The following is a 14296-nucleotide window of genomic DNA, read 5'->3' as shown; positions in this document are numbered from 1 at the left end:
TATATTTGTAGCAATTCCAGATAAGATGGTATGAATCTCAGCTCTACATCAGCCCACAGAGTGGTAAGAGAATTAGATTCCCTGGAGCTTGTTTGGGTCAGTGTAAAGGTCAGCCCCCACCCTCTACTCTGTTCTGGAGGCTCAGGGCACCTGAAAGATCCAGAACTGATGAGGCTCTCAGCACTCTCCCTGGGCCTCTGCCTCCAACTGACGCAAACTTCGTGGTTAGAACGTCTTGTGATGTAGAGAACAAAAATACTATTCAACTACGGTCTAGATTAGCGTCCAGGGCCAGGAGCCTCTGAGGCAGATTTGCACGTAGGAGCTTCATCAGGGTTCACCAGGTGTCGAGAAGTAAGGGATGCAAGACTGGTCTGAGGGAGGAGTTGAACTGAGATGCAGTCACGACAGAGGCCTCAGTCAATCCCACAGGGAGCTCCAGAGCTGAGAGGGCCCGTCGGAGTTGTCCTGAAGTGAGGCAAGGGGGCCAGGCCTCGAAATTCCGGTATCTGTCTCAGGGTGCCCCCAAAGGAAGGGGTATGCTCTTGGGTGAGTCGGCTCCCCTCAGTCAAGGGCAATTTCCAGAGAGGGACTCCACAGTGAACCACCAGGCAGCCAACACTCTCAGCAGGTGGGGGAATAACTGCCCTGAAGGGGGTTGGGCAGCCTGATGGCATCCACCATGCTGCCTTTTTAGGGCCTACAGTAAGAAGAGCGAAACTGAAATTTCAATGGCCTGTGTATATTAGAGCGCAGACTTAAATTTCAAACAGTTAGAGCTAGATTTTGAGGAAAAGTATTTGAATTGGCCAATTAACTCTCCAATGAACCCTCTCATTAAATGTTCCTTCAGGTTCTTCGAGGTCCTGAGGTGACGCTCTCATCCTCCTCTCCTCTCTATGAACCAGACGAATGTTTCCTTCTCAGCACCCACCACCCCTCTGAACATTCACCTGTGTGGAGCTGTATGTGTCTCCCTCTGCTTGGTGTACCCCTCAAAGATGGAAGCATGTATTACCCATCTGTCTATTCCCACGCCAGCCCAATGCTTGGTCAATAGGGCACTCGCTAAGCATTTACTGAACGAACGAATTCATCAAGGAATGAGCAAACTTGACTTCTTTTTCTGCCCTGTAGAAACAACAGGATGGGAAAACACATTTGATAAAATGAGGAGCTCATTACATGTACAACTTATCTGTGCTTATCATTAGTGCTTAGCAAGGGCTGTTTGATTTTGACTAACTGGTGTAACCTGAAAGGGCTATTCTGAACAGTCAACTGAATCTTACAGGACTCCCAAGTAAACTAAAATCTGGTGCAGATTGGAATGCAAGCTAGAGAGGAAATTACAATGTAAAACATGAAACAGCTGTATGATCTTCTGTTACAATAGACCGTGGACAAAGGCTATACCCATGTTTTATCTAGATGGGTAAAAATAATTAATCATAGAAAACGATTTGTTACAGGGCTATTTTCTTTTCTGCACTGGAACACAACAGAATTATCTAATTAGTGATGTCAAACTTTTAGACGCACGGGATAAATGGAGTCCAAAAAATTGAGAAGTACTATAAAAAAATATAATAATGGGGGGCATCAAGCACTCATTGCAAAAACCAGTTGCAGTCGGCAAAATTTATTGGCCACTACTGAAATTTTACAAAGCCGCAGACATTTGTACTTTTTAGTCCCTACAGCTTCATTAAATGACAACTACAAACTGGCAAAGGACCGTGGCTTTCTCTGTATTGTGCCAGAGTGGGGGGGGGGGGAATGTTGGTTGCCTGTTGAAGTAACTAAGAAGCCCATTATTACAATTCCACCCCAAAGTGAACGGGTCAAATTCTCTTGGAAATGACTAACTATTAAAGGCCTTCAAAGGATTCCCAACATTTATTTCTAGAAATTTCCTAAAGAAATAATCAGAATTATGCACAATGGTTTAGTATAAGGATGTTCATAATAGCATTGTTTAAAATAGCAGAAGCTTGGAAATACAGATCTTTGTCAATAGGACGTTGCTTAAATAAATACAATCCTATGAAGAAATAGAAAGTTACCAAGAAAGGAGCAATAGAGCCAATAGGTGATGTGCAAAAAAATAAATAAAAAAAATAAAAATAGATAGGCGGCATTAGTAACAGTGGTGTTTTTTGGTGGGGATCAATTATGGATGATTTTCATTTTCTTTTTGTCCTTTTCTGCAATTTACAGACTTTCATAATACATATGTATTATTTCTACAATCCGTGTTATTAAAAAATGTTCCCGTGTCTCCAAGAAACTTCCTAAACTATAAATCACCAAGAAAAAAAAATGTGATTTCATCTTTCTTTTATTCTTTTTTTGGGTGATTCCTTTTTTCTTTTTTTAGGGATAGACAGGGAGTGTGCATGCATGCTTGAATGGTGGGGGGAGGAGCAGAGGAAGGGAGGGATAGAATCTTCCTTTTTTAAGATTTATTTATTTATTTAAGAGAGAGCGAGAAAGCACACGAGCAGCGGGAGGGGCAGAAAGAGAGGGAGACAAGCAGACTCCCTGCTGAGTGGGGCTTGATCTCAGGACCCCAAGATCATGACCTGAGCCGGAATCAAGAGTCAGATGCTTAACCAACTGAACCACCCAGGCGCCCCTGTGATTTCATCTTTCATTTACATCAGTAGCCTTTCTTCTTAAAAATTTTTTGAGGGAATTTTGGTTATTAAATTATTTGCTTATTAATTCTTTTTTTTTAAAGATTTTATTTATTTCTTTGACAGAGATAGAGACAGCCAGCGAGAGAGGGAACACAAGCAGGGGGAGTGGGAGAGGAAGAAGCAGGCTCCCAGCGGAGGAGCCTGACGTGGGGCTCGATCCCAGATCGCCGGGATCACGCCCTGAGCCGAAGGCAGACGCTTAACCGCTGTGCCACCCAGGCGCCCCTGCTTATTAATTCTTTACTTTATCCCAAATCATCTGAAAAAGGGGCCTTGTTGAATAACAAAAGCTTTTCCAAGGAGCTCATTGCTTTAATGTAGAAAACTGGAAAACAAGCCAAAGAAGCAAGATGGAATTAAAGACATAATTATAAAGACACAATTTTTTTTTTTAAGACACAATTAAAGACAGAAACACAGCTGATGACGAACATCAGGTCAAGAGCTTACCCTTCTGACATAAAGTGGAATTTACTAGAACATGCCACTTAAGATACTATTAAGCAGGGACTATGGTAACATTACTAACCTTTGAAAGGTCATTCCTACCTGACGGTGCTTTCTGATTTTGCCCTCTCTCTCACAAAACAGGAGGTTTCAGTGACAACTTTGACATAACAAATAGGATGAACTATTCACTTTGTGTTTGAGACTGCCCAAGATGTGTGTTTGCTATTGAGTAAGCTGGGTCACAGTCCTTGGCCAGAAAAATATTTGATTTAATTAAAAAAAAAAAAAGAGGAAAAATTTAAATACAGTCACGTCCTTCAATTCCAGTTATAAAACCTCAGAGGGAAAACACGAATTACTATTTTGTGATACTTCCTTTCTGGGTAGGCTCTCAGCAAAACAGAAGAAAGCAAAGTGTCTTTGAAGACCTTCTTCCGTCCTTGCCTCCCCTCTCCCGCTTTCTCTTGCAACTAGCCTTGAGAGTCAGGATTACCCAATTCATTATCAGCAGCTGGTCACCTCTCAACCTGTTCCAGAATTTCTACCCATTTCTTGGCTTCTCTGGCTCCTCGGTTACCCTCTTCCACCTGTCAAGGCGCGTAACTGCCCACCTTATCTTTATAGCAAAAATTTTCGATGGCTCCCTATTTCCAACCACAGAAAGACCTATCTATTCACTTGACTTTTTTTCTTAAGATTTTATTTTTAAGTAATCTGTACACCCAATGTGGGGCTCGAGCTCACAACCCCAAGATCGAGGGTTGCAGGCTGTACCCACTGAACCAGGCACGCTCCCCATCACCTGGCTTTTCAATGGTTCACTGTTTGATCCTGCCCTCCTTCTACTAACTTTATTACTCACATCTCCCCACCCCCCCCTCCCTTTGCCTTGCTGGGCTTTCTACCTTCCTATGAATAGAAATATTAGCTATTAACTGGAGCCTTTGGCCCTATGATTTATTTTATTCCTCCGGCCTTTAAAAAGTTTCTCTTCTTGTCTACCCACACAAACCTTGACTGTTCTTAAGACACCTGTTCACATTCCTTTCCCTTAAAGACGCCTTCTCCAACCCCTTGGGTCTTCAATGATTTCTTCTGTCCAACTTAGCCCTTGGGGTCCACAGTAAGGAGCTCATTTACATATTATTCTTATTCTTATTTTTATTATTATGTTCAATTAGCCAACATACAGTACAACATCATTAGTTGAGGTAGTGTTCAACGATTCATTAGTTGCAGAACACTGGGTGTTATACGCAACTTACATATTATTTTTAAACATTCCTTATTGCTGTGTCTCCGGCCGTATTTTAAGTGAAGACCAAGTTCTTTATTTTTTATTTTTTATTTTTTTAAAGATTTTATTTATTTATTTGACAGATAGAGACAGCCAGCGAGAGAGGGAACACAGCAGCGGAGTGGGAGAGGAAGAAGCAGGCTCCCAGCGGAGGAGCCTGATGTGGGGCTCGATCGCAGAACACCGGGATCACGCCCTGAGCCGAAGGCAGACGCTTAACCGCTGTGCCACCCAGGCGCCCCTGAAGACCGAGTTCTTAACCTCTTTCTGTACCTCCCTTCAGGAAATAAACACATGCTGGCTTTTAAAAACGTTGCCCCCTGGGACTTGGTTTTCTATAGTACCTTTGTTTTACTGAGTTAACTGAGGAAGCTGAAAACGGATCCATTCTGTGAACGAGAAAGTAGAAAGTAGAAACAGCGCTTATGAAATATTAGTGATTTTTACCTTCTACCCAGCACCATTCGGTCAGGTTCTTGTGCTGACTGGACTTGCTCGTAAAGTGGGGAGTTCATCCCCCAGGACAGTAATTTTTTTCGAAAGAAGTGGCTATGAGGCCTGGGATTAGCCCTTCGGCCTTTCTTGGTCTGCTTTTCCTGGGACAGAAAACCAGGTGTTCTCCCCAGGAGGTGAAACTTCATTCAAATGCTTCCATCTTCAGTCAACAATGATTCTATTAAAGCAAACATTTTTTTTTAGCTTGTAAGAAATTGATGGGATTTGGATGTTCCTAATCAGAAAGGAATTTTATACCATGAATGCCCCCTCTTTTAAGGGAAATAACTACTTTTATTCAGGGACATTACTAAAAAGCTAGCCTTAACAAACCTGAGGCTCTTCCAAATTGGCAATGCTGCACGTTTAACCTGAGCAAACCTCCAAAGCATTCGGGGGTGCCTGGGTGGCTCAGTTGGTTAAGCGTCTGCCTTCGGCTCGAGTCATGATCCCACAGTCTTGGGATCGAGCCCCGCATAAGGCTCCCTGCTCAGCAGGGAGTCTGCTTCTCCCTCTGCTCCTCCCCCTTCCCCTGCTCCTGCTCTCTCTCTCTCTCTCATGCGTGCACACAGGTGTGCATTCTCCCTCAAATAAAATAAAATCTTTTAAAAAATCTCCAAAGCATTCTGCTATGGGGAAAAAACACTCATTCTGAACACAGCCTCTCAATCTGACTCATTTTGGGACTTAGAAGAGTATTTGATCTTGTACATGTCCAGGATCCCCTCAGTTAATACTGCCCATTAACTGGGACGCCAGGATGGCTCACTTGGTTAAGCATCTGACTCTTCATTTCAACTCAGATAGTGATCTCAGGGTCCTGGGATCGAGCCCCGAGTCGGGCTCTACGTTCAGCACAGAGTCTGCTAGAGACTGTTTCCCTCTCCCTCTTCTCCTCCTCTGCTCATGTTCTCTCTCTCTCTAAAATAAATAAATAAAATTTCTTTAAAAAAATACTGCCCGTTGCCTTGTAAAAATGGTACCGTTAACATTGACCATTCCAGGGGTTAGTCCCAGGGCCATCACTCCACTTTATAAACAAGGATCTGGAGGCTGGGGAAGTAGGTAAAGAATCCAAGGTACAGAGTTAGGGACAGAGGGAGGATCTGAACCTACACTCTAGGCCCCCGGAGTCCTTGTGTTTAAATTCTGGGTTATCCTGCTTCCTTGAGAAGGTGAAAGTTTCGCTCCATTTTTCTATAGGTTTCTAGCTGTGGAGCATACTTTCTCTGGGTCCAAAGCCTGGGAGGATCCATGCTCCTGATCAAGGGATTCTAACAATGTGATTTCATTTCTGGGAGCTCGAGAGGGCAGGGTTCCTTGCTAAACACCAGAGATGGGGACATAAACTACACGAAGTCCCAGATTTTGAGCAGCCTATGGTCAGATGAGGGTTCACGGATGCTTAAACAAGTCAGTGAAATTAAAACCGGCAGGACTGTCAGTAAAATAGTCATCAAATCCAAAGATGAACCTGGTTAGTGGTAGTTCTGATACAGGGCACCTGCAACGGTACACATTTCACTTGTCCCAGGTGCTGACTGATATCTACCATTATACGGTGGTCTTGTCATCTGTAATAATTTAATAGTCACTAATCTTTTTTTAAAATTTTTTGAGAGAGAGAGAGAGAGCACGAGCGGGGTGGGGGGAGGAGGTGTTGGCCAGAGGGAGAGGGAGAGAGAGAATCTTAAGCAGGCTCCACACTGAGCACTGAGTTCAACAAGGGGCTCGATCTCACGACCCCAAGATCATGACCTGAGCCAAAATCAAGAGTCAGATGCTTAATCGACTGAACCACCCAGGCGCCCCAGTGGTCACTAATTTTAAATGTTATTCAAACTGTAAAAGTTCTAATTCCATATTCCTCAGTCAAGCGCCTAGGCGTATATAGTGTGAATCTTGACAGGAATAAAGACATGTACTAACATATTCGATTTTGGTGAAAACGTACTTGTTGTCATTATGGATATCTAGAGAAATAATAGTTGGCCTGAAACATTTTACGAACTTTTACTGTGTCAAAGGAACATGGAAGTGCGACTTCGGTCCAAGATGTTAGAGAAGTAAGTTAAAACTAAATGATCTCTTCATGTTCATAGGATAAATTGGACCAGAGAGACCAGCTGTGTATTTACTGTCAAAAATGAAAGGGGCGCCTGGGGCGCTCAGTCGATGAAGCGTCTACCTTGGGCTCAAGTCATGATCCCAGGGTTCTGGGATTGAGCCCCGCATCGGACTCCCTGCTCGGCGGGGAGCCTGCTTCTCCCTCTGCCTGCCGCTCTCCCTGCTTGTGTTCTCTCTCTCGCTGTCAAATAAATAAATAAAATCTTCCAAAAAAAAAAATGTAGGACTCGCTAACGCAGCTGATTTTCAGTTACAAGCTGTAGTGTTTTAAAACCACTTTTGATGACATACGTTATCGGCCGCATTACTAAAATGCTCTCAACGTGTGTGTCTTTGCAGCCACGGGAGTGTGAACGAACGATGTCGAAACACATTCCAAGTTGGGGTTGCAGGGGAAGTGGCCTGCTCTGATAACGGGCGAAGGTTGACAGACTGGAACTAGCTTGCTCCTGCAAGGACATTTTCACCGGCAGCAGAAGAAATCAAACAAGGAAACAAATACCAAGTTGAGCAACAGTGGGGTGATCCGAACATCAGCGTCTGCTGGGCACTGAATGCATGGGACGTGTTCATTCTAGAAACGTGTTCTGCCATCGGCATTTCTCACGCATTTCTGTCTTACGTATGTTTTCGAAGTAATTAAGAGTTTAAGCTTTTTCTTCAAACTGTGCTGCTGGCTCTCTTATATCATCAGTGTGAGTAAATCACATACAAGCCAAGCAAGCGGGGCTGGGAGGCAGCATCCCCGGACGGGATCACAGTCCACGAAACTGTGTGCGTGCGTGTGTGTGTGTGTGTAACTGCACACCCCGCCACTAACCATTTCCTCGGCCCGAAGTCTGACAGTGGAGCCAGAGGGCACGCTGCCACTGGAGCTCCATCTGTGGTCAGTGGGCCATTTGTCAGTGTGATGAGCTAATAGCCAGTGTCTACTGTGTGCGTGCCAGATGCCAAGCCCTTGGCGTGCGTTTTCTCTTTTCATCCTCTCCACCACTTTGCGAAGCGGAGGCCGTGCTCATCCCCACCTTCTGGGTGAGACAACGAAGACGCGGGAAGGTTCCCGATGTCTCTCAAGGTGGCACAGCTAATTCGTGGTGCAACCAGGGTAGACGCCAGGCTCTTCCCTGAGGCTCTCTCACTGCCCTGTAGGACAGGGGGGGCCTAGACCTCAACACCCCGCCAGAAGCCAAGAAGTTGCTGCCACGGATAATGGCCAAGCCGAGCCTGGAACCTGGAGGCTACGGAAGGCTTTCGGAATCGTGCCTCTCGTGGCCCCCTGGCTCTGCCCACGTGGCCTGCCAGGCAGGCCCCTCCCACCGAGGTGCCCCAGGTACTAGAATCAGGCAGAAGGGACAAGGCTTTTGGCGTTCTTAACCGTCACAGAGCTGCTGGGAAAAGTCAAGCTCCTAACACCTTGCCCGGCATTGTGGACGGCACCCGAAATGCTAACTCTTTGTTATTATTTATTATTAATAAGCAATTAATCCTGTTGCAGGAATTAATAGTATTTGCATGTATTATTCATACACTTGTGATTATAAGGAAGACAGGAGTCAGGCGGCTGGAATGAGGCCCTGGTCAGAATCTGAGCACCCGGGTTGGGGTGCTGCTGATACCCCGATCTGGGGCTGATGAATACAGTGAGTCTCAGAGCCCCAGGGGAGCCTGAGCTCTGGAAGCCCCACGCGGGAGGGAGAACAGGAATGGGGAGAGCTAGGAGGGGGCTGGAATCCAGCAGGTCCCTACTGATGCCGGCCTCTATCCCTCGCATCCTGTTGCCACCTTATAAATGTCGCACAGCAGGGAAAATGATTAGTGGGTGAAGAGGAGGAAGTGATTGCGCAGAAATGCCTGCTTCTCCTCCCACAGGCTGCAAAATCCTAGCCGCTAAACAAGGATGTATTTTCCAAAAGGCATAAGCTGAAGCTGTAATGACCAGCAGGTACATTCCCTCGAATCCTAGCAACCACCCCCTCATGCCGATAGAGGCATTAGGAGTCTCGCGTAGAAGATGAGGCTGCAGAAGGGGGGGGGGTGATGAAACTTTTATGGTGACGCAGTAAGGAAGGGAAGGAAATGGGATCCATAATGAGTCTGTTTGACCTTAAGTATCCATTGTTTTCACATTGCCATACTGGCTCTCTCTGCAGCCTCTCTTTGACCGGGATTGACAGATTTCCAAGCACTTTGATATCATTATTATTTTTCAGAACATTCAGGTACGTTCTAGGAGCCCAGCGATGCCCTCCAGCTTTCTTCATCAAAGATGAAGATGAAGTTTTGCCATGAAGACACAGACCACATCTGCCTATTGCGTCCCTCATGATCCCTCGTGGGCCGTCTCTGACAGCCCCTGCCCAGGCCGGGCCCACCAGCCTGCAGCAGCCTCCCTCTCCTGGCCCACACAGATCACCTGCCAGGCTGGCTCGGACCGTCGCAGGCGCTCAGCCCAGTGCCCACCAACCTCTGATGACTGACCCTCTTCTCTCCAGCCTGGCAAAAACGTCCTCTTGTGTGCTTCGAATTTCCCTTTCTTTTAGCTTTTGTTTTGAGGATTGAGCAAGAGCCATTCCAGAAGTGCAAAAGATAGTTTCCATGGTTTCACCCACCCAAACACTGAAACCGAGACACAAGACAAGAAACAATATGCCACTCTCCAGCTCCATGTGGGAAATGCTGTTACTCTGTCAAAACTCCAGAGATCACCTGTTCCTCAGGCGGAAGAGATTTCAGGAGGTCTGCATTTCTAGGCCGCACGCGTTTCCTAAGAAGCTATTCCACAACCGCCCCGGAATGTCGCAAACATCAAACAAGAAAGTTGTATATTAACCAGCTGTATGTCCTATACATCTGTGTTTATCCTAAAGGGAGCGATTAAAATTTGCTGACGGCTTGAAAAACTCTCAGAGAGCTAGCAGAAGGTCCCAAGTTTAATAATTAACACATCTTAAAAGCCAGACTCAAATTCAGGCCCTCCTAAATGTACACCATTGTGGCGGTCACCTACTAATTCTAGAATTCCGATTTGACCCCTTCTCCCGCCCTCCCTTCGTGTGATTTTGCGGGAAATGCAAAAGGGTTTGGTAGTCGGCGGATGTGAGTTTCAGATCCCATCAATTGCTACTCGCTCCCATCAATTGCTACTTGGTCCGTGTGAAGTTAAAGGTCACCTCCCTGGGTTCCAGGGGCTCACAGCCCTAGTGGAGGGGAAAGTGAACCACCACAAACTCCTGGAAGAGAACCAGGAGGCAGGGGAGGCTAAAACAGAGGCATGTAATCCAATCTTGGGGGATTCGGGAGGGCAGTCCTGGGAGGTGATATCTCAGCCAGGGTGTGAGGTTGACTAAGTGTCTTTCAAGCATCTGCTTCCTCCTCAAACTAGAGAATGACGGACACACCTTTCTCCCCTCCACACGCCGCTTCCAGCCTGTCCTGGGCTTCCTCTCTTCTCTTTCTTGGTTTCGTTCATTTCATTTGCTTCGGTGGCTTCAGCTAAAATTTCGCCGCCGCCCATATCTGTGACCCCAACTTCTTCCCTGCATTTCCATCTGCTAGACATCTCTCCCCCGTGTCCTCTGACTCTCTGTGCTCCAACCTTCTCCCAAACCTTCTCTTCGCCCTTCACGTCCCTCTTCTTGCCAATACCATCACCATATCCCTGTCACTTGACACGTGTCACTCTGTGAATGAAAAATCCTCAGGAGTCATTCATTGACCACACAAAGAACTAAACCTGTTGGGGATGATGTACAAGCCTCCCCACAATTCATCCCACCAGACCCCGCCCCCCAACTCTCCGCCCTGAAGTTCTCGAGGTTTCCTAAGCGTGCTACCGTGTTCTTTGACCTTTGTGATTTTATATCAGCTGTTCCTTAGCTCCAAATGCTTTCTACATCTAGTCTCCTGCTGAACTCCTATTCATCCTTTAAGACCTGCTTCAAATGTCACCTCCTCTGTGAAGTCTGCCCAGATTTTTCTCAGGCAGAGTTTGACATTCTCTCCAATCACCTTCCCTGGGACTTTGCGCAGGCACCATTTAAAGCATCTTATCCGAGGTCATGAGTATTCATTGTACAGGACTCTGTCTCCCACATTAGCTTGTGAACGCCCCCGGGGCAACATCCCTGTATAATTCACTTTTTATTCCCTTCGGGGATAGGATGTGAAACAGGAAGTAAATGGTCACTGCTTGAATGAACAATGAATTAATGAAGGGATTCCTCTTGTGGGACATACCACTTTCAACACTGTATTGTCTTTGTTTGGGTATCTCATCTCCCTTCCTGGACGCACAAAGCTTCCAGGGCAAAAGCAGGGTGATCCACTCTTGCGATGAGCCTGTAATCTAGCTCTGACCAATTGTTGTTGCCCTCAAGCAGCAGATAAAGCAACTGAGTTAAGGTCTTGGAACCCTGCTTTCTTGGTGTTGAGAACGGTGCCCATTCTGTGTACCGTTCTTGAGAAAAAGCAAATCTCTTCACCTGTTCCCTCTTTGAGAGTTTGAGGCTGAATACAGAGGTTCACCACTGCTTGTAAAAATAGCCAAACCCTTGTCTACCCTTCCTGAGTGAGTCCAGCATGACTAATCTGAGAGATCTTGAAGGTCTGCATTATGAATCAGAAAGGGCAAAATAAGGGGGGGGGGAGATAGAGAAATCTGAATCCATTAGACTTGGGGCAAAAACAAGACTTTGGGGGCCTGGCAAGAGAACCTTCAGCTTCTGTAAGATGGGATGCCAGGCAAGGCAGCGTCGAGAGGCACTGAGCAATATTTTCTAAAGCACCTATGTAGATATGCTTTAAAGTCCAAGTTCCGATCGGAGAAAAGATGTCGAAAATACTGAAAGGAAACAGAATCCATATAGCCTTGACCCACCTAAGCACGCCGTTGTGTCTATGCATCCGTGTACCTGCCGCACCGACAGACAGCGTGGCATGAATGAGCTCAGGAGGGCCCCACAGACAGAGGGGGTAGCCTGAGATCTGACCCAGAGGTGAGGAGGGCTAGAGCGGCGGGAGCAGCACAGGACCAGGATCAGTACCCAACATCCAAGGCCTTGGTTTACTCACCAGGTACAGCAGAGTCAGGGCACCTCTATCCTGCCTACTCCCGGGGAGCAAGGACCAACGCTGCTCCTGAGACCTGGTCAGGGCAGGCGTTGGCCAACACATCCATGGTTTGGGGAGGTGTCCTAATTACTTCGCAGGCACCAGGAGACCCTGGGATTTGGGCCAAAGCATCCCCAGGGGTCTTGAGGCTGTTCTGGGAGCATTGCTTAGTCCCACTAACCCCATCCCACATGGTCTGCCCTCCTCAGAGGGTGAGTTTCCCCACTGACCCCCATCCCTCCCTCTGGCTTCTGTCTTTGTGCCCTGTTGCGTCCCTGTGCCTGAGAGGGTGGTCTCTGTCCCCAACCCTGCCCATATAGGCTAGGCCAGAGAGTCAAGTTTCTCCATTCCAGCCCCGTTGGTCTTGTTCACCCAGATTGTCCACCCTGCTCTAAGGAAGCGGGGGTGGTGAGAGAAGAAGAGCTATTTGCCCAAAAGGCCCAGCTCGGCTGCCCCAGGGACACCCGTAACAATCACAGAAACACAAAAGAGGCAGACTCAGGACGGTTTTTGACAATCGATCTCCCCAGGGTCCAACCCCTGCTTTCAGAAGCAGGAGCTATTCAAGGTTGTTTTCCCGCTACCAGAACTGTAACACGTCGTGGTGCGCGCCGGCTTCCAGCAAGGGCGCACAGTGTCCGGGTCAGGTTGGAGCAAAGGACTGACCTTTGCTTGGAAAAAGTGACGGACCTTGGTGTCACCCCCGAATAGAAACCTCTCGCCGGCCGACCCCCTTTCTCCTCGCCTCGAAAACTCCCCCAAGCGCAGGCCTGGCAGCCCTCGGAGGGAGAAGCTCAAAGCCTGGCTCCAGCCCTTCCACTGACTTTCAGCCCCCCCCCCCCCCGCTTCTGTCCAGGACCGCACCGAATCCTGCCCGCGAGGGAGGCTCGGTGCGCGGCGCCCGGGACCCGCGAGATCCACGCCAGGGCGCGGAGAGTCTCGGGGCCCCCCGGGGCCAGCCGGCGCCCCACGGCCCTCGGCCCTGGACCGTCCCGTCCGCCGCCCGCGCCACCCCCCCCGACCTCCGGGCGGCCACCTGTCCGGGCGCCGGAGGAGGAAGGAGGGCCGCCGCCGCGACTGACCTGAGATGCCGCCCCCCACCACGACCACGTCGCATTTGCGGCTCATGGCGCTCGCCCGGCTCCGGGCCTCCCCGGTGCCCGCTGCTCGGCAGTCTGGGTCTCGGCCCCCGCCCGCCGCGCTGCTGCCCCCGCGCACTAGCGCCGCCGCTCAGCCGCTATATCGCCCGCCCCGGGCCCCGCCGCCGAGCCCCGCCCCCGCCCGCAGCTCCGCCGCCCAGACCTGGGGAGGGCGGGAGCCGGGGGCGGGGAGATCACCTGGGGCCTGCACTGGGGGCGGGGGGGTGGCGGGGGGTGGGCCTCCCGGGTGGCCTCAGCCCTCGGCCTCCTGCACAGTCTTTGTTTTAGTTCGCTATCGAGCTTGGCGGGGGGGGGGGGGGGAGCGTCTGGAAGGGTGGCGCGTTGGGGTGGCTTCCTCCAGCCCCCCAATTACTCCCTCAAACAGAGCAATACAAATAATAGGCACCTCGTTAAACGCTTTGCATGCATGATTCCGGTTAAGCCTTCCAATAACCCATTTTACAGATGAGGAGAGCGAGATAAAAGTAGTGAGGGGCGAAGGCAAGATAAAAAAAAAAAAAAGCCAGAAAGAAAAAAATAAAAGGCGGGGTAGTTCTGAGACCCACTTTGATCCACCGCACAGTATGGTCACTACCTTGGGATATACTTGGGAGGGATTCCCGGCACCTCTCATCCTCCTTCCAGATACCCACCTTCTCCCCAGCCCCCAACCCTCCCCTCGTGCCCGCGATGAGCTCAGCAGAAGTGAAGCCGCGAGCACAGTTATTTGTGGCCCTGGGATGTGGGTCTGGGGACTTTGGCTTTGCCAAACATAGAAGTGATTCGCCAATATTACAGGTGTTTAAGCTGAAGTGGCCCAAGTAGAGCAGAGGTGTATTTCTTCAGGGGACTCGGAAAGCCACGTTTCCAAAAGTGGGAAGAAACCATGTAGGGTGGCTTTTCAAGAAATAATTGTGTGAAGTGCTTCTCTTCACGGTAGGGGAGCTGTGGGACTGGTGGGGGCGCAGGGTGCTGGC

General features: G+C 48.6%; 1 protein-coding gene across 1 annotated transcript in view; it reads right to left on the bottom strand.

The window, feature by feature from the left end:
- Positions 1–13414, bottom strand: part of MAOB (monoamine oxidase B) — a 119009-nt gene extending 105595 nt beyond the window's left edge. The window contains exon 1 of the mRNA XM_087860411.1: positions 13263–13414. Within this exon, the coding sequence (XP_087716537.1) occupies positions 13263–13308 (46 nt within the window). The 5' untranslated portion in view covers positions 13309–13414. The remainder of the gene's footprint in view (positions 1–13262) is intronic.
- Positions 13415–14296: the final 882 nt, after the last annotated feature.

Source organism: Ursus americanus, chromosome X, assembly GCF_024610735.1.
Source record: "Ursus americanus isolate L20-20 chromosome X, mUrsAme1.1.p, whole genome shotgun sequence".
In the NCBI taxonomy this organism is placed as follows: domain Eukaryota; kingdom Metazoa; phylum Chordata; class Mammalia; order Carnivora; family Ursidae; genus Ursus; species Ursus americanus.
This window is presented reverse-complemented; position numbering and strand designations above follow the sequence as displayed.